The sequence below is a fragment of the Daktulosphaira vitifoliae genome, unplaced genomic scaffold, assembly GCF_025091365.1.
Source record: "Daktulosphaira vitifoliae isolate Bord-2020 unplaced genomic scaffold, ASM2509136v1 Scaffold_1, whole genome shotgun sequence".
Lineage (NCBI taxonomy): Eukaryota > Metazoa > Arthropoda > Insecta > Hemiptera > Phylloxeridae > Daktulosphaira > Daktulosphaira vitifoliae.
The window spans coordinates 16,580,871-16,603,015 of record NW_026099572.1 but is presented as its reverse complement, the minus strand read 5'-3'; the positions used below and the strand labels follow the sequence as shown (position 1 = coordinate 16,603,015).

The window sequence follows — 22,145 nt, the reverse complement described above, 5'->3', positions numbered from 1 at the left end:
GTTGTGAGTGTGTGGCTACGACCGTAAATCTAAAAAGTGCTCTTTGTGTATCAGATAATTATTCAACGTTCTTATAACACATTTGATTTTGATATTTTACGGTCAACCGAGTCCGTGAAATGAACCGTACAAAGATGTCGTATATTTACAGCTGAAGGAGATCACGATTGTTAAAATCTCATTTGGTGTAACTCGAGAACAATACAAATATTTTGAAATAAAATTATAGTTTATAAAATAAGCTTTCGTTTAAACGATTTTCAAAGATAATTGAAAAATTACTTATAAATAATAGTCCTAGTAAATTCTACTATTTGTTGAACTTGCTAATTAATTCTAAAAACATACTTTTAATATTTATCATTAACGAGTATTACCAACACAGTTGAAATTTTTTTATCATACTGTTCTTGTTAAATTATCATCATTACTTTGTAAGGCAGGCTAACAAATGTCATTAAAAATATATCCATTACTTCATTAGAGTTAATTTTATTTGTGTACTTTGTAGTTGGTCACGTATATATATATATATATATATATGTATAACCGAATAGCGTTCCGAGTAGTAATTTTGTATGAAATAATAATGATAATAAAAAAGTCGTATAACATAATGTAACGATGTATTTTCGTTTTACTCACCTTGTTCCTGCATAAAGCTGAATAGCGAATCCAGGAAACTCCGTCTGTCCGTTTCATTGCCTGCAGTGTACAGCTGAAACAAAACAATGGAAAACTTATTGAACATAAAACATTTGAACTCTTTTGAACATTTTAACCATAACCTAGGACCACATCAGCTCATTATTATGAAAATTATATGAATTTCTGTGTGTTAAAAAATACAAAACCGTTCGAAAAAATTGAGTTTTAAAAATTTAAAACAATACAAACAAGCAATAAAAATATTTTAAAGTGTTATTATAGCAAAAAAACGGACACACTTCGATTCTCACGGCAATAGTAGTGTTAACACTTTAGGTTGTATTTATACAAATTAAATTATTAGTCATCCAAGTAATTATCAAATCAAACCAGAGTCATATTTAGAACTCATTTTAGAGATGGGTGTAACTTGACTTGTTTTACTTTGGTAAACATGCTAGAGACATTTTTTTTGCTAAAAGTTAAACTAATGGTCAAATTTATTTTGAACTATAAGTCATAAATATGGGTTTTAAAAATTATTGATGGCGTTGGTCTAGGGGGCAATCGCTCTTATCATTGCCCTTAAATACACTCCTGAAGCAAACATGTTTTGTAGATGACTAGCACAAGATATGCAAACAAAAGTTTACGCATAAAGTCAAATTTGATAAAACATTAAAATATTGAACATTTTAAATAATAAAACGAAAACTTTGGATTCACGTCCATAGTTATTATTAATAGTTAACGTATCATTGTTAAATTAATAAAACAGAGGGTAAGTAAAAATAGGGTGTATAAAATTAACACCCTAAACCAGCAAAGACCGTAGCTAAACATGTATTATTTTTGATAGGCCGGTCAGCTACAGAGGATCGTACGGAGCACGAGAAGTCTAATTAATTGGCTTTGTGTGGCGATATGATGTTCCACGTTGTAGTAAATTAATTATCAGTCGTTTATCGTGACCGTGAAACAATATTAACAGGTGTCTATTTAATTTAATCGAGTATATTCACTTCCATTGTACAACTTTTATAATAATATAATGTGATTATTGTCTAATAGCACAGTATGATACCGTGGCCGTCATAAGATTGCCCTAAAACAATATGATCTTTCTATTTTTCACAGTTATTCGATTTGTAGGTAGGGCATGTTGCTTGATTACAACTAAAATGCTATCCGACTATGTATAAAGTATACGCTAATTGTTTATCAATGCTTTGTGATGAGAAAAAATGCTACTAACAATCAAACGTAAATTGCTAAAACTTATTTGTTTTTTAAAAATATTGTAAGGGAAACTCCGCCCATGTGTCAAAACAAGTTGTGATCTTCACGCTGCAATAAATTCTATATGCGTTCGTTACAGTGCGATTCGCATTGATAATTAAAACCAGACAACATTGGTAAAGTTTTCAGCATTGGTTATAGCGTCTGACATAGTTAATATGCAAAATAAAACATTGATAATAATTTTTATGTAACCACAAGGATAACTCCAAAAAATCATTACAAAATACATCAAAAGACAAGCTAAATTTCAATTAACTAAGGCGAAGTGTTGTATAGGTACAAATACACCGAATTCAGCGGGTCTCATGCTTTCATATTGATAATACCCAGAAAATAAATACGAAAACGTAAAGGTTGGTCAAAAATTCTGATAGTTGTTGTTAATACTGTAATGTATAATAAAAGTAAGTATAATTAAACAGACAATATATACATTTTCAATAGTGTTTAGATACAATAACCAGATTATGTCTTCAAGAAGACGGGCAGAGATACAAAAGTGATATGATTTATGAGTGCTCATATGAATTAACACATAGGTAAATGAAAAAAAGAAAGAAATTTTTATTGCCGAATGAAAATATTGAGTTGATGTGCAAACAGTATGAGTTTGCCATGGTAAAATTATTGTTAAGGATTAACAGTTAATAGTTAGGAACACTTTATGTGGTTTCATTGCGGTGGCGCTAAAATCTAGTAAAACACCAAAGGGACACGTTGAGTCAACAAAACCCACCAGGTAGTGAAACATCGGACAGACCGAAGGTATACCTCTGATAGTATTCACTATCGAAATAACGTGTTAATAAATTAAATCATCTTACAACATACACTTGAAATAATTGAGGAAATCAATAAAAAACAAATGATATTTTCTATAAAATCCACATATTTTTGACACAGTTTTAACCCATTAATAAATAATAATACTAATCTATTTAATCCAAAATTCATCAGGAGCTACAGTTAGTTATGATATATCAATAGAGATACAAAACCGTTTTCAAAACATAATCTGAATAGTAAAACTAATTTGTTTTGCCTATCTAGTTGTTATACAAACGCATTGAGCGAATAAAAGGTTTTCATGCTTGAAGGTGAAGATGGTCTCGTGAACACAAATAAAACCAGTGGCCATCAGAGCCCGATGCTTATCGAAAATCCTCATATCTTCTCAACTACAAAATATTGTTTTGTAATAGGACAATATTTATATGATAATAATAACAAAACAGGATAACATGGAGGGTAGACCTCACTCATTAGCGAGGATTTAACACCTTTTATAATCGTTTTTCATAATCTCACTTCAAGTTTATATTGTCATAGCAAAAATACAATAAACATGACGCATGACTTAATCCGTTTGTCTGTACTCCTATTATAAAATTTCAAATTTGGATGTTTGGATGGTAAAAAAAATACCCCCTACCGTTTCCTATTATAAAAGACATCATGTTACCGCATGACATAACTAAACCTTGTCGGAGCATACAAAAATTTTTATAAACATTATGAATAAATATTTTCATATTTAACCTAAATTGTCTCCGAAAGTTTGATGGTTATCATATTTCGACGATATATTTACATAAAAAACTAGAAATTAACAGAAGCAAGAATTTTTTGCTAATGAATTTTTGTAAGTTTCATCACCACACCAAATATATACAGTACAAGTTAAATAAGACAGCACATGTCGCAAATTCTCACGAAAACTTGATTATAAAATATTGTAAGCTTTGAGTGCGCAATGCATCCCCATCATGAAAGGAGACAATTATTGTCGCACTTCATTACACGATCGTTCCATTTGAACAAACCCCATCGTGATAGCTCAATTAAACTCAACACTTCAAATCACCCCATCAACTAACAGATGCAGTTTTACGTGAAAAGCAATAATAATTAACACATTTACACGCCATTTCGTTCAATATAACGTGGTACCGTAATATCATAGCGTGTTGTACGATAATTGTAATTAACTGAAATAAATATTTCTGCCAACACCACGTTACAGGCACNGATAATTGTAATTAACTGAAATAAATATTTCTGGCAACACCACGTTACAGGCATAGTGCACTTATAAAACAGAAAGGTTAGTAGTGGGCAAATGTTTCGTAAGTGGTGTAACCGAACTACACGAATAGAATACGAATATTTTCTAAAATTTAAAATAATTTTAAAATTGAGTTTTTTCACATATTTTTGTTAAAAAATAAAAAACAAACACGATATATTAAAAACAATATTTTAGTTTTAAAAATTTAATTTTAAGTATCTCATTGTCGTATTTGACATTTAGTTTCACTAATTTTTTTTGATAGGATAGGTTATTTTTGAGCAATGGATGTTTTTGTAAAATATTACTATAAATTGCCATATACTCTAATCAAGCACATAGTTTATACTATTCACACTTAATAAATTTTTAGAGTCAATATAATTAATCAGAACTTTACTACGTATAGGGCAACCTCATATGAGTTTAATACTAGATGTGTACTAAATAATTAACTTTAGTTTCATTAGTGGAATATTTTAGCTAAACAATAATAATTTAGTTGAGTGTTTATCAGTTATCATGCGACATTTTCAATTAAAATTTTATTGGTAAATTAATAAAGCTAGTCGAAAAAAACACTTAATAAACATATATCAGAATATTAGAATCATAGACTTATTAGAGCTAATTAATTTAGTCCGTAAAATCAATTAGCTCTATCAAGATATTAACGACGATTAAATATGAATTTAATTATATGGAAACACAGTTTCTTATACAAAAATATTAAATAAAACCCATTTTTTTAACAACATTTGTTTCATTTTAATCAAATATAATTAATAACTGTCACAGACTAAAAACTAACGTGCAAAAAGACATACGTGTTAAACATTCAACAAAATTAAAAATGTTAATTATTCTGTTAATTCGGACTTATTTATGAACTTTATAGAATTATAAACTGTCAACTCATTATTACAAAAATAAAAAGCCGTGTACTGAAACACATTATGACTGATATTTGAAAGTATGAAAAAAAAGAATATTACACTAATACTGAATAAAATTTGATAAAAATTAAACTGATATAATCAAAAACTCTTACATAAATTTTATCAATGAACAAGAAAAATCTATTGATTTTAAATATAAATTGGTCAGTATACCTCTATAACTTGACAATTGATGAAGATACATGAAATTTAATTAAATCATTTTTTTCAACGTCAATAATTTTACAGGATTTTGCCATTACATCTATTTTTAAATAAACATGATTATAGAATTAAAGATATTTTTTATAAAAACGTTGTAAAATATCTAAATTTTGAGCTTTTCACATTTTTTTAATGCTCACAGCAATTATTTCAGTATTTTCTTATGGTAGAAGCATAAAAATTACATTTTTTAAAATTTATTGTTAAAAAAATGTATATTTAAAACTATAGGTCTAAGCAAAAAAAGTTTTGAAATTTTTTTTTTTAATAAGCCATTATTTTTAAAAAAAATCAATTTAAAAATTCCAAGGCCAAATTCAGGTGACAAGATTTCATTCAGAATTTAATATCATATTATTTTGCGCAGAAAATGTTTGATTTTTTGCTGTGCATTGTTAACTGTTGAACTTGCGGTCAACTCAGAGTTCATTGAGCTGAGCTTTCATTTTCTTTTGTATTGCATTGGGTAATTTTTAAATAGCATTACACAATTGTAGTTAATACTTCGAGTTTATGTGTTTACTATTGTGTTTCTTTAAGTGCGGTAAAACGTTTTGTGGCAAATCGACGCGTAGGACGAGCACTCACTCATACAATAAATTTATAAATGATTAGCAACGACAATAAAAAGAAGATATCGCTGACTATTTACATTGAAATTATCATCTTGTATTGCTGCCATCGTCCGCCAGCACGAAGGGTTTGTCGTTAAAGCAACTTTGTGGTAACTTGATTGATAGCAACTAATATGTATTTGTATTTAAAATACAAATAAGACGACATGTTCTCAGCGTTTCTAAAAGTCTATTTTTAGTATAATACTTTCTAGTCACCACTACGTGATGCGATTAATTTGCACAACAGAGAAAAATAAAGAAATGATATTTAAAATTTACTTTAAACGCTCCGTATGCAAAATATTATTTTATCAAATCATTCTAACCTCATTCAAGCAAAGATACAAGAATAAATTATTTGTGGGATCGTTTTAATTGCATAAACTTTCTTCCATAATTTTTATTGTAATTTTATTACAAGTACAAAAAAAATTGTAATGGAAAGTTTAATCTCTTCCTTTTCGACTACACCTTTGATTCGAAGCATACCAATTTAAATGCAAAAAATTAGTCTATAATATAATGAATCAATCTAAATCTCTATTAAAACTCCATTACGAATTACTAGATAAATTATTTAGACACGTTCAATACGTTCGACAGTAAATGAAATGAGAACTTTTTGTTCGTTGATTTTACGTATCGCATTGTAATAGATAATGTTCAATAAATAGCCTCTGTATAGTTTATCAAAACGGATATACAAAATTTACATTAATTGTCTAAATAAACAGATAGTGTTATTTGAATGGATATAAAACCAACTAATATTCAAATACATTCACGTGTGTCATAATATGAACATGATATTAATCCCGAACCTGGTTGGTCGGCGGAGTCGGCACCTTTGATCAGATGTAATAAAATTATTAATTTGTTTCTCCTAATGTCAATATGAGTTTTACGAACAACGTACCCATTATGTGCACCGAGAGATATCGCGGCTTTTTCATACGCTGTTTGTTCACCGATAGCAGCTGTTGAAAAAACAGTGCAATTATACCTGTAGGAGATTATTGGAACAATAAAATAAATATTATTAAGACTATGCATGTGTGCATAACAATTATTTACCGATCATAATCTTAATGAAGAATTAATAAACGCATTAATTAATTAATTAAAAGAGTCAATATTTGTATTAAATTGAGTACACGCAACAAACACGTGGAAACGTTTTCGTTCTACTTTCCTAGTCGACGTGAAAAATAATTTTTTTTATGAGTGACATCTATCACCGTTTTCATATTACACAGAAAACTGAATAATTTAACGACGACAGTTTGAATAGAGTAAAATTAATAAAGGAAACATAATTAAAATCACGTACAGCCGTGTACGCGGGATCAGTTTCGGGTAATTTACACGGTGAACAAGAATAAGATCTTTTATGAGTACAACAAAAGCGACACATGTAAAAGACGTATATTATTTGTTAAAGAAAGTATAGCTGAAGTGAGTCATTCGTATGAGAATAGTATTAAATAAAAAATGCGCGTAGTCTATAAAACGTGTAAAAAGTTAACATTTGTCTTCAAATGTGTCGGTGGTAATTGAAAATAACACAAGTTAAACCCAGTAACTAATTAAGTCTATTCTAGTCTGTTTTTAACATAAGTATTTTAGTGTATAACATTTGATAAATATTTGTAAATAATATAAGTCTTAAAAAACGTCTTAGACACTTCACATTTTATCATTTGTTATATGAGTTAACACGATTTCAAAATTTTGGCGGACACTAATTGAATAGTAAATAATTATTGAACTTTTCGATTATGTGACTATTCCAAGAATTTGAAACTTCAAAAAAAAAAAAAACTAGACTTATAAAATTTACGAATATCGATTTAAAGTCTGATGTCTATTTGAATTTTTTTTTTTGCTCGACCAACTCAACCGTAATAAAATGTTTTCAATTGTTTGATTTTCATATCAATGATTACTCACTAACACACGGAAATTTCATTTTAGGGTAGTTTATACATTAGTCAATGGACAAACAGAAAATAATTGAAAACTTCCCGCGAATGAAAGATACACTTCTTTAATCTTCTTCCAAAAAGCCGGATTATATTATTCGTTCGAAACGTCTTCATAATAACACACGCATTGTACATCGACTATGGGTGAGAGGTACCGAAAGTAATTTACAACTTGCTATTCCTTTTATATTACATGCACCACTTATAGGTTATATAATGTTGAAAAATAGTGTAAAATGTTAGAAATAAGGGTGACCTTTTTCAATTGCAAGGGCAAGCTAGCACTATTAAATCCCACAAAAAAAAATATGTACAAATAGAATACTAAATTATTTGAAAATATTTTAATTGAGAATTGAGTTTATGAAAAACGAATTATTGGTTAGTTATATTTATAATTTTAAACAATTAAAAACTAAATGAATTTTGCAAAAATATTTTGCGATTTCTATATTTGCTATTAATATCGGCTAAATAGAATGTTTACCAATTTCAGTACCATCGACATTCATAAGATATTATTTTAAGATTTAACAGATCAACCAAGTACGTATCTATTTTTAAATATTAAGTGAAAAAAATTATATACATTATTACTGGCCTCGCCAAACAAATCTCACTATTTTGTCACGTCTTATGACACCATAAATAATCCTTAAATGTTTATTCTCCAACTTTCTAATACACAGTCAAAATACAATTGATTGACTGTCATTTCATCAGCATTTATTTAGTGATTTAAACAATAAAAAGAGCAGCCTCTTATTGAAAAGAGAAAACCTGAAATCGATATACTAATTAATGTGTTTTTACTTGTCGAAAAAAATTGCTTTTTTAGAATAGTCAGAAACTGTTAAACAAGCGTTTATAATAACACGTCATATTAATTTATTTTTCTTAAGACTGTACAAAGAAATAAAATTAAAAAAAATTTATTTAAAAAATAATCGCAGTGTAACACTACCGTTGGTTTTGGACTAATGGCGTAACTAAAAAGAGGTTAAGGACCAACATCACTCGGAACGGAAACATATATGTTTAAAGTACAAGATATTTGTTTGTGAGGGTTGAAGATAAATTGTTTTTATATACATTCGTATCCCAATTGGACTACAAGTAAATAAAACGTGTTTTTGGACTCTGAACGAAATAATCGTATGTTCGATATTTGCGTAGTTCCGGTGAAGCAAAAAAAGTACAGTCACAATTTGACGAAAAAATATAAAACACATTTAGTACGATTATTATTATTAAGTATCTGCGATGCAATTACCGTCTGTTGGCGCGTCTGGCGATCATAAATATTGTGTATGATGGAATAACAAAGTATGTGAAGGTGTCGAACGGCAAACGTGGTTTTGACCGATTGCTGTCATTTATTCGGTTGGTCGAATCAAAGAAACGTTCATCTCTGGCTAGTTGGTCGGACGCGATTATTCATTGTCTATAATAATTGGGAAAAGCAAATAAATTGGTGATCGGTTTTTTAATGTTAAGACGACGGCAGCAGCAAATGTTTCGAAGATAGGGGAAGAGAAGTACAATAATAATGACGAAAGATTCCCATGTACGGTCGGCCAATCAATCAGCACATATAAGCGTAATTAACTGCATCGAGCAGAGCGTGTAATCCTTTTCTTTTTCTCTCTCCATCATCTCGTATCTATCTTTTTCTTCTCTTGCGCTATTATAATATATTTGTGCACTTGATCAATACATTATTTTATCATACACTATATGTATTATTTCTTTTTCAACTTATCGGAGTGGGTGTGTGCGGCCGGCCAATCAGTCAATAACGCGCCCGGCGGAATAAAACACATTAATATTGTATATATATATTTTAGAACATACATACATAGACCATAAGACCACCACATATATTAATAATAATAATAATTGTACATAATAAGTAATTCTTTAAAAGGAGGAATTTTAATAGAACGTACGCTGGCAGTCATTACCATCGGAGCAACGAGAGATTACAAAAATTCTGTATGCTTCAAAATATATTATAATTTTGACTGATTATTATTATTATGTTGTATCGATGGAATGGAGAAAATATGGAGAACTTGATCAATTTGGATTTTTTGTTTTTAAATAACAACGAACTTACCAAATGAGTTATTCGAAATTATAATACAAAAGTAATTTGTGTCAGACTCATATGTTAGACGCTAATCAACACTAAAAATAATAATACCAGTAAATTAGTTTAAAAGTATATGCTTAAGAATAGCCTGTCAGTAGACGAACCTCTGCTACTGTGTATGGAGTAGGCGCTAGCCTCTATCCTTCTAAATAAATTTATAGAAATAATACTAAGTACTATGATGAAAACCAATATTGGTAATTTGTTTTCAAAAAATAATTCGGGTAGTCCTTGTCCGACGTTTAAACAAAAAAACATCAGCTATTTTAATGTCAGTGGAATGTGTGCATGACCACACTCATCAAGTAAAATCAAGGCTATGAATTTTTTCTTACAGTAAAAAAAATGATTAACTGATTATCTAAACAAATGGATCTACATAAAAAATGTCGACCGTATTGTAATATAAAGAAACATTTTGTTTTACACGTTTTCATTCATAGTAAATGTATATCTTACATACGTACCTCATTATTCTTTACACGGTTTTTTAATTTTATATTATTCTAAGAATGATAACATGCATTAAAAGAGTCGTGAGGTCATTACGGGTTGACCGCCTGTAAGGCTGGCTGCTGTTGCAGGTTGATGCATATGCTAAACGACGTCATTGGGAACACGAATAGTATATGACAAGGCTCAGGGCGGCAGGTGTATGTGAAGATGACAAATCGGTCTACATGATCGAAATCCGTCTCTCACGGTTTTTTTAGATTATTATTTTACATAAATTATCGTATATTCTCACCCAGTAGTGTTGTCACCGTCATCGTATTGTATTTACCGTCCAGGCACTCTTATTAATAATTTCGCCGTCTCTTGTGACCAATTCAACAGGTGTGCGTGTGTATAGAATTTTTTTTTCTTTCATAAAATGGGTAGGTATATATATATATTTTTTCACCTCTTGTCTCCACAATTCCGAGTGTTATATTTGTATACTATTTGTTTCATTACGAGTTTATACACACACACTCGCTCACGCTGATTGTGGTCTTTTGTACGCGCGTGTCGTCGAACTCTATGAGAAAAAAAAGGACATTAACCATAGCGGTGCGAACGCGACTATTTCTAGTATGGACTACATTCTATTANATAGCGGTGCGAACGCGACTATTTCTAGTGTGGACTACATTCTATTATAATGTATATACCTATAGATAAGTTATAAAAGAAATCTTCCGCACTACTACCACCCCCGAAACATAGTTCTAATGCACTTTCATACTTGGACGCTATGAATACAATTAGACAAATAAATGTAGAGACAATTTTTGTCTAGCCTATACAAAATTATATTATGACGTGCGATTTTGAGGGTTCATTACCTGTCTGAATTGTNTATAATGTATATACCTATAGATAAGTTATAAAAGAAATCTTCCGCACTACTACCACCCCCGAAACATAGTTCTAATGCACTTTTATACTTGGGCGCTATGAATACAATTAGACAAATAAACGTAGACAATTTTTGTCTAGCCTATACAAAATTACATTATGACGTGCGATTTTGAGGGTTCATTACCTGTCTGAATTGCTCTTCAAAAGTCCACGATTGTGCTTCTCCTTTTCTAGAAGATCCATTTTCTGAGTTGTAGTCTTGACCTGGTGGTGTCAAGCTGGATCTGCTCGATCCTAGCGGAGATATGGTCTCAGATGGTCCTCTAGTAGAAGAGACGTTTGCGATATTTGGCGCCATTGACATTGCGACGCCACCAGGAAGTCTTGGGTACACCAGATGTTGAAGCATAAGACTAGGTGGTGCAGTCGCTAAACGTCTGGCCAGTTGATTAAGAGTTTCACGTTCTTCACGCTGAAATGATAGTTATTATGATATGATCAAAGAATGTTTATTATCTTTGTCACCTTAAGATGAAAAACATTAAATTTTTAAACCATATTTTTGTATTGAAATTAGTATTATATTTTTGAACTATAGAATTTAAAAAAAATAAAAAATCAAGATGTCAATAAATATCTATGATTTATTTACCAAAGACAATTAACCTAGTTTGTAGTTGAAAGTTAAAACAAAGTGATATTAGTAAACTAAATAAGATTCTATGTAATCACATACCTGCATTTCTAGAATTTCTGGATCATCTTCTGGAGAACAGTCATCATCCTCTTTCCTACGGTCATCTTCATCGTTATCATCATCATCAGAACCTCCTACTTTGGGGGACTGAAGCCAGTGATAAGCATGGGGCTGAGTCATACTTAAATTGAGATTCAACCCTAATCGTGAACTGTCTGTAGCATCTGTGGCCATTATCTGAGTTTCGATCGGTAACTGCTGTAATAGCAAATTAAGTAGTCTATATCAACATTTCACTCAATATTAAAATGCCTAATTGTCTTAATAGGCAGGTAGGCGAAAAAAATAAATAGTATTTTTTTTAAATATAAAATATATGATAAAAGATATAACTTCAGTAAAATAAGATGATAATATTATATATAGTAATAACTAAGAATCTGCTTTTAATTTAGACTCACCATCCAAATAACCGAAATTTATTTCATTTACAATGAAAAGTACTACATTTCTTAGAATTTTCTAGTGACTAGTAAAAATTTAAATAAGAACTTAAAAAGTCGATGTTACAAATGGAAAAGTTCTTTGTGGCAATGTCACACTCATCATGACCGGATGTAACAACAACTTCCGAAAATTCGTTTAAAGGTAACCGCAACTAAATGAATTAATAATACTAAAAAGAGACAAGCCACTAAATCTATGTTACGAAGTACTACTAAAAAAAAATGTTAACACATGTTTCATTAAGACTACATTAGTCCAGTTGGCATTCATCCACACATTATTTGGCCTAACCTCGACGGTTTGACACACGCACTGACTGACTCCTTTATAAGATACGCATCACCAACGGCATTATAGTTTCTAAATATTAACAGATTAATTAACAACGATGCGTTGCAGTAAAAAAAAAAAAAAAAAACAGAAAAACCACAGTGTAACTAATAATTATTATACCTGACTGTATTTAATTTCAGTATATTTGTTTTGAAAATATACAATGGATAGAGGGGTTTAATTGTATGATTTGTACCATGAATTTGACTTGTTCATGTCTATTGTTTAACGATAGAATAAAATAGAATTATAATTTATTGTTATAAATATCTATGTTTAAAAATATTCTCATTGTTTTTATCTAAAAATTTACCGGACATCAATAAAAATTAACTAGTAATTTTGTTATTGTTTTAATTGATAACATATTGTAAAATAAACAAACATTATAGTAATTTTCGTGAGGATTATGGGAGCTTTGGCTCACACAGAATTTTGGTTTAAGTTCAGTCCTTATAGAGACATTCATATCCTTCGTAAATGAACTGAATTTTTTTTCGTGATGGGGGAAGAGATAAAGCATACTGTTTTATGTCAAAAAGCTTGAAATGTAAGGAAAATACTGATATACTCAAAGGTATTGTCAAACATTAAAAACATTCCGTACCTCATTCAATAAAAATGTTATTTCAATGAAAAAAGCACTCCGAATTTTAACAGTTCTTCCAGTCGAATTTTTCGTTTATTTACTATGTGATCGACCGGAAACACGTTTAAGTAAGACGAAGCGATTCTAATTAATAAGACAATGTCTGTATCCGGACAGACAGATGATGGGTTGTGAGTGTGTGACAAGTTTCAATAGCATTCTATCGTTTACGGTCGTTACTGTAAGGTGTCACCGTATCCTTAGTAAAACGTGTTGGAAGAAAGTGCAACGATACTTTGGAATATCACAGAACCAGCTAGAAATTTTCGCCACAGACAAAACCCAGATTTGCATAAAATTAAATACGTTATGCACAGCAAATAGACATAATGAACAAAAGAGATTGTTACCGTTAGCGCCAACGAGTAATAAACAACAATATTGAAGGAATAGTATCGGTTGGCTTCATTGCCCATACTACTGGTGTTAGCGCTGTTGTTTTGCTCATAAAAAAGATTCTTGCTACAAAGATGATACTAGAACCCGTGGTATATACTAATGGTACAGTGTGCTGTCATTATAAGTTCATTAATTACAGTGATAGATTTCCGTTTGCTACAGTTTAAAACGGTTTTTATTTTGCCGCCGTTGGTTGTAGTTAAATAAATTCCACAGCGACATCATTAATATTATAGCGCGAGTGACGTTGAGACCCCAACGACTCCGCCGGCCAACCCTTACCCGACACTTAAATGGAAAACAAGATTAGTGAACATCCAAATGACGTTTGCTATTTCGTTATTTTTTTGCTCACACCACCGAATGTCCCCCGCTTGCCTCATAACCCCTTGTTAATACGATACTATAACTTCCCCTCAAAGCTACTATGCACAGCATTCCGATACCGCCACTTCCAGATACCCATCAATTTTGACTGTTATTACATTGAATATGGAAGCCGTGAATCCGGTTATGGGCGGTAACTTTTAGTCTTAGGTGCTTTTATCAAATTCACATTTCACAGAAAAACTACTGAATAACGAAACATCAATAATTAATATTAAAATGAGTCAGTATTTAAATTAAAAAGATTCAAATTATTATCTAATATAAATTAAAATATCATCGTACGATTCAAATAAATTATAAATATTTATTTTTAAACAGTTCTGAGGATAAAAATTTTCAATGCAAATTGTGTAAAGTGTAAAAAAACCCACGAAGCTGGAAAACACAATGTTATTATATGCTCGTGCCAAAAAACTCTTGTTAATATATTGTTTGAGTACAAAAAAAAAAAAAACAAACTGGTATGGTCAAATTTTTGACAATTGTCTGTAAACGTGAAAAATGTTTAAATAAAAAATTAGCTGAATAATAATCTAATTATTTTCTAAAAAAAGTTTTGACATTATTTATTTGTCAACACGAAAAAATAATACATGATCTGAAATGTGTTATTATAGAAATGATTTTATTGTTTCTTATTGTAGTTATTTAATAAGAAACTACAATGACTGAAGCGGTTACTCTATTATTATCATTATATCTAAAATGTGGGTAGATTGAATCCACGTTACTTTAATGAATTATCCATTAACATACATATTGTAATCGTCTAATTTGAACCACAGTAATATGCTATTGAATTACAAACGGTAATGATTGTGTTTGGTTCCACGCGAAAAAATTCGTTAGTCATAAACATACAATTAATATCAAATAAAATGTAGGTGTGAAAAAATTATCATATAATTCTAAGGGCCAGAGTTCTGTTGGATATGATTAAGTTCGAGAAACCAACGATTACAGGATTTCTGAATGAAATTTGTATAAATAATATGGCTCTATCTAAAAATCAGTGTGAAAAATACTGTATGATTTACCATTGCACAAAAAAGTGTTGTTGAATTATATAATCTACTACGTTCATTTCATCATTCAACGTCAGTTGGATATGTCAATTGATTCAATCAATCCTCACTGCACTTCTTTGAATAACGCGATACGATGCGTCCGGTTTGGACGATTCACACTTGTTTTATATTTCAAAAGACCTTGGAGATGTAATTTATTACCGTTTTAAATTTGAATCTTTATAATTTATAAATAAGTTATTGCAAAACGTTTCATTTATACTGCTTGGTGGCTGCGCAGATGAGTTTATTCGTCTGTAATCGATACCTCAGAGTATATCAATACCCGGACGTTGATTTTGTTTAACCGGATGAGCGAAAGATCTATTCAAATATAAAGAACGTACAAGACTATACAATACTATAATAATAGAGAAAAAGAACCAAACAATGAGAACAGATTAATCAAAATGTGTGAGAGTATTTATACTGACTGATGATATTCTTTAATTAAATTCTAAAATATGTATACGTATAAACATGTTCTACAATACAAATTCAAAGGAACACGTGGAAAAATGCAGTGTTCAATATTTTGGCAACTGTTGCTAGCAATTACGTTCAAAACATCTCAAGTAATTTAATAATATAAAACAATTTAAAATAAAAACTAATTTTGATAAAAATAGGATACTTGTCATTAAACAATGATTAGTTTGTTTTATAACTAATAATAAAAATATCAATACATTTTTTTTTTAAATAATCAAAAAATGTCTACTGTAAAAATTACAATATATAAAAAAAAGCGATATTTTCTATTAAAATTGCCATCTATTTTATTTTACTCGATACAGCTGTAAGAAATTTTCTATTGGAAATTAATTTGTTCATGTTCATATTTTTTTAAATTTCAAATAAACATTGCCTATTTTTCCTGTTTTAAAAACTGACACATAAACAATGTATGTACATCATATCTTCAGAGTAGATTTATAAGTACATTGTTATTATACACTTTGGCACGCAGCATCTTCGTCAGCGCAAGATACTTCTACTTGGTTATCTAGTGAACAAATTACCATGCAAATTTATAGCTCAATATAAAATATTATTTTATATTATCATCATCGTATGCGACAGCACATACGGTTAATACTCCCGTAATAATATATGCACAGAGTGATGTTAGTATTGCATGCACTTCTGGTAAAATAAAGGTGTGAGCTTAGCGTTTTTACTAGACTTCTGATATGGCTAAAACATCTGTTGTACCTTCGTCAAACTAAAACAACTTAAATGGCATAGTATTTAATCACTACATACAAGATGGTCCACAATGTTTTGACAAATCTAACAACTTTTATTCAACTGACATTTTGCGTTATTTTATTTTAAATTATTATTATAGTTTAGGACTATAAAATATCATAAGAAATATTTTTAATATTCTTATATTTTTAATTAAATAAAAAAAAAAAATAAGGTAGCCTTTTCTTAGTTTAAAAGATTTTAGATAGATCTTTTGATATGGTAAAATAAATAAGAAAATATTTAAATTTTTTACTTTTTTCAAGTATACCGGTTTTGATTCGTATCCAAAGTCGTGTTCAAGTATTAGAAGATAACTTTTAATCGTATTATGAAAGCGTAAGAGCGTGCAAAACTTTAACAATAAATAAACATTTTTTTAAATTCAACAAAGTATAAATATGAAAATCCAAGTTACTAGTTCTACAGTTACTAAGTCGATTTGATATTAAACGATTACATCCTCTGCTATCGACTGGACCTAAGACAAAGATCTCATAACTGTGGCACAACTGTTGAGATTTTTAATGTGTAGGTTGATTTTAATGTTGCCGCCGCATGACGTCTTTAATCGAACGTTGTCGGCGATTGTGTGTTTAATATTACTAACTATAATCATAAACGCACGTGTTATATTTTTTAAAGCGGCACACGGGTCTCCGATGATGTACAAAACTAATGACCACACCGTCGAGTCTTAAGTACTGGGTGCACCTAATTAAAAATCAAATTCGGTATGTTGCTGACAGGTGTCAGTTTCTCGGATGATACCTATCTAGTGGCATACTAATTAAAAAAATCATAACTAAATTAAAGTACATCTGGAAAGGTTCTTTAAGCACGTGGATAAAAACTGAACGAAAATCAAAGTACCAATATTAGTGTGTATAAATTGAGTAGTGCATTGTTTCAAAGATGAACCTAGTTTATTTGGTATACTGAATGTTAGTGCCTTATTTATTGATAATACAAGTCGTTACATTCGCCTTCATCGTGTACATAATCGATAACCGTGTAAGGGTCTTGAATCTTGAAGGAGGTATAAAAAAGCGTATCGACTGGTTGTCCACGTCTCCGCAATAAAGTAACGGCCGCCATATTAAAATTAGCACCCACGTGATCGTTTATACCAAGAGAGTTCATACTCTCTTTATTAGTTTCTGCATAAATGAAACATTATACGCTTCTCAAGACTCTATGATGATCAATAACATTAAACAGTGAGTAAAAAAACAATATAAATGGCTTAAATTCACTCAGGTCACAATGTAATGCAGTTACAAAAGCTAATTGTAAAGCTTTTGGCGGCAACACAAAGAGAATTTCCCCTTTGATTTAAGTTGTTTTACATGTAATGAATATACAGACAGGATTGATATCGACATAGCTTCGTAACAAAAAATTCATATATTCACACTAAAATTACATAAATTTCGAACAAGGAATGTTTTTTCACATTTTTTTTGGCACACATTTTGCAATACGAATGACGATTAAAAAAAGAATAAACGAAATTTAATCGCATTTTATTTTTGTTGTCACGCTGTTGTCGTTACCACTGACACCGCTGTTGACGGATGCACAGAAGAGCAAACAACGTTGCAACGGCCATGACTTGTTGGTAGATTATGTACTAAGTTTCCTATTCACATAAACTGTGACGGTTATGGTAGTCATGGGTTTGGCACAATTAAGCCATTTAAATTGATCTGTAAGTGAAATAATATCGATAGATTAATTAAACATTAAATTAAAAGTGATAAAATGTCGATCTGCTTTTGCATATAAATAGTTTATTCAAACTATTCTTAGTTTAAACGATTAATTTTACAGATACTTTGTGTATTAAAAAGAGATCAAAACACTAATTAGTGTTATTAGGTAATTGGTTATAAAATTCTTGATAACATCAATACTGTTTTATTGACGTTAAGCAAATGTGTGTTAACAAAGATGACTACACTAAGCACTAAAAATTGATTATTAATTGATTAATATTTTTAAGTGGAAAGAAGATATTGATTGAACTTAGTTAAAATGATTACGTCACGATGAAATTTAACTCGTTAGAACATTTGCCCGACATCCGTTTCAATATGTGATACTAAGAAAAAAAACCTAATAACTCAAACGTTTTGTACATAGAGAGTACTGTACAGATTGTGCCGTACAGTTCTGTGTGGATAACCGATAAATAAATAAATTATGAAATAATTTGTGCGCGTGCAAGAGAGAGAGAGATGAAAGATATAAAACTCTAGTTCATTAATCGGTTGGTGCCGCATTAATCGGAACACATAAAATCGGCCGTAAAAATTTTCCGAACGACCGTTTTTAAGCCCAGTGCTATTATTATTGTATAGACACCCGTTAAAACCGGACGTTATTGAACGCTCCTAACGTTTAACGATTGTTTTAAATACACTTGGCTTATACACATAACAGTTCCAAAATTGCATGTGTATTGCTGCGTTGTTGAACACATTTTCTTAATGTGTGATAAAAAATTTTATAATCAATTGCAATGAAATGTCTACCATCTAATGACTTCTATTTGCGATTTTTTATACGCATTAGTCATGGAAAATTAATAATATTGAATTTTTTTTGTAGTTAAATAATGGCACTTATTTATAGATATGGCGATAATAAAACTAAAATTCGAGAGAGAAAATGGAAAACCGATAAACTCATTAAAAACAACAATAATATCATACTAATAAAACGTTTGTAAAGTAGGTGCTACACTAGAGCAACTAGAATAATCCATCGAAGTTTAAAAACATTAATTACAACGCTTGCGAATACCGAGACTAGCTTCTCTAAAAATTCAAAAAACATAACACAAGAGTTACCAATTTTTATCTAGTGATTATTTTGCTACCGTTATCATTTATAAGTTAATGGTTCGAGAGAGTCTTGTCGGTCAATGTTTTCAACGCCTCGCGTCGTGTTAAATCGTACGTCGGTATGTTATTACAGCGGTACTAATTCTGTTTTAATATGAATTTTATTATATGATTTCCTTTATTTTTGTTTTTCTATCCATCTGTTGATTATTTCACATGTAATATACAAAAACGAAATAAAAAATAACATCAAATCCGACACCCGGGCCCATACTGGTTTTATTAATCAGTCAATGTGCAAGTAGTATCAATCGGAAAGCATAAAATTACCCATAAACATTTTAAGTTCCCGGTAACGGTTTGCCCTCACACACTAACGTGGTGGTGGAGGGTCCATATGTTAGCATGTAAAGCAGACACCAAAAAGTAATAAAAATAAATAAAAAGTACAATTTATAGTTGTGTGTAGTAGTCGGTTATAAAATTACACATCAGTCTACGGAAAATGTAAAACGAAAGGATAAGATCGAGGTAGCGAGAGAACAATAATATTAGCTGATTTTTAAAATTAAAAGATTACTTTTGTAAACTTATACTTGGTTATATATTATTAAAATAAAAAAATTTCAACAATTGTATCATTTAACAGACTTGTTTTATTATCCCACTGGTTTACTTATTAAATCCAGATACACTATAAATGTTACTTATCATCTAGAATAATAAATCAATAACATAAAATATAGAATACGATTATCAAAAATAATAATTATAAAAAGGAACGAATATAAGTGTAATGGGGTACTTATAGTACATATGAATATTAACCTTGGCGACTCGTTTATTATTTTTTAGTCTTTGTTGCAAACAACGTTATACTGAATACCATATAAACTGTACATTAAAATTAAATAGGTGAAATTATATTCTTTTTTAGTTATACGCGTGCAAATAATTACCATTTTGGCAATATCGCTGTAATTTGGAGACTTCCAAAAGTGTTTCATCTAGCACGTGTCAGGAACCGATACATTAAGGTATAATTTAACCAACATAATATTCATTATTTGTAACACATGCTGTATACATATGGTCGATTTTAAAGCACGTTCTGAAATATTAAAACAATAATAATGGCATATGGAGAACTAGAGAAATTATGAAATCGTACGTAAGGATAGAGCGACTAAAATAAAATTTAGTATTTGGGGTGTGTAGGTAATGTGCATGGATTCTCTGGACAAGCAGTTTTGTAGTAGGCAGACAAAGCACAGAGTTCTAAAAGCATTAGGAAAATGGTTCTGCAAGTTACAAACACGAGTCCCAAAGATTAATGATATGATAAAAAATAAGTCTATAACTCTATAATTCTATTAATTAACACTAATACGATAATGGAACAGTCTACTTTTTTAACACTATATATTCCTCGGCGTCACTGCTTTACTCATTTTGGTATAAAAATGTTAAAAAATTATGAAATATTGACTGGAAAATTATTGTCAGCTAGTCATTTTCTTAATGAGATCATTATCTAATAGATAAGTTAATTTTTTGTATATGGTGCCATTTGAAATAATAAAATTGATACCCTTATAAGGGATGAACATAAAAAATACTTTATGATTGATACATTGAAAAAATATATATTTAAAAGAAACCAAAACAAAAATTTATCAATATTATTTTCATTTAATTGAAAAATTTGCTAGTTCATTAAAATCTGATGATCTTGCAAATGACGGAATATACCAAATCGAGTAGTAGCAAACAGTTAACATAGTTAAAATATAAATATATGTTATTAATTATTAACATATGTTAAAACATTAATTATCTTGGTAAAGAGTAAATCTATTTTTACGCCAAATGTTGTTTAAGATTTGTATAATAATTTTAGTAATACTTTGAATCTAAAAATATGGAAAACAACACAAAAACGTATTATGATTGACCGATTAAGTATATTAAATTATAATGATTAATTCAAGCGGACACTTCAATGCCGACTCATATTTTTCATTTTTTACGCTTATACTCAAGGTTTGCAAACATTTCAAGACACTATTACGTGCATTAATTATTTATGATAATGATAATTAGCGATTGACAGGTCTTTTATTGGCAAGTCAATATTTTGTATATACAATGTTATTAAAACAATCTCATTGTCTATGGGATTTAATTAAGTATTTTATGATTCTTATAAACAAATTAACCTTGCTAAATGTACATATAACTTTTACATATAACTATGTAACATAACTTTTGATCGCTTTAGGAGTTTTTAGATGAGTCAATAAGTAAATTTCAGTTAGTAAGTACTTAGAGTAATTTGATTAAATTTTACTTAATTTAATAATAAGCTTATTTTTGCATGAAAAAAAACTAATAAACACATTTTTTATAAAGATTCCTTAATATACTTATTACACTGATAAGTTAAACCATTAACAAGCTAGTGATAATAGTTTTATGAATGTCAACGTACATAGGAAACGTTCCTTAAAAACATTTATGAATTACATAAAATGCAGATAATTTATAGATTATAAATAGTATCAAAAATGTCATATGTTTGTATAAGAGACTATGTTATGTGGGTGTAATATGCTCATGTATTACATTCTATAGCATCAATTTTTCATCAATAATGAAATTAATATATTTTTATTGGAAAAATAATTCTATAAATTCTATTGTTATTTGAACCTTATTAGT

The 22,145-nt window shown here is 29.6% G+C and overlaps 1 protein-coding gene across 3 annotated transcripts in view; it reads right to left on the bottom strand.

Moving 5' to 3' along the window:
• Nucleotides 1–22,145, bottom strand: part of LOC126910456 (protein dead ringer homolog) — a 49,609-nt gene that overhangs the window by 21,815 nt on the left and 5,649 nt on the right. For 2 of the 3 annotated variants that reach the window (XM_050693043.1, XM_050693045.1), the window contains exons 2-4: nt 12,019–12,237; nt 11,467–11,754; nt 646–718 (exon numbers count right to left, since the gene is read on the bottom strand). In XM_050693043.1, coding sequence (XP_050549000.1) covers nt 646–718; nt 11,467–11,754; nt 12,019–12,213 — 556 coding nt within the window. In that variant the 5' untranslated portion in view covers nt 12,214–12,237. Of the gene's footprint in view, nt 1–645; nt 719–11,466; nt 11,755–12,018; nt 12,238–16,831; nt 17,669–22,145 lie in introns of those variants that run through there. The other variant, XM_050693044.1, reaches the window with a different exon arrangement.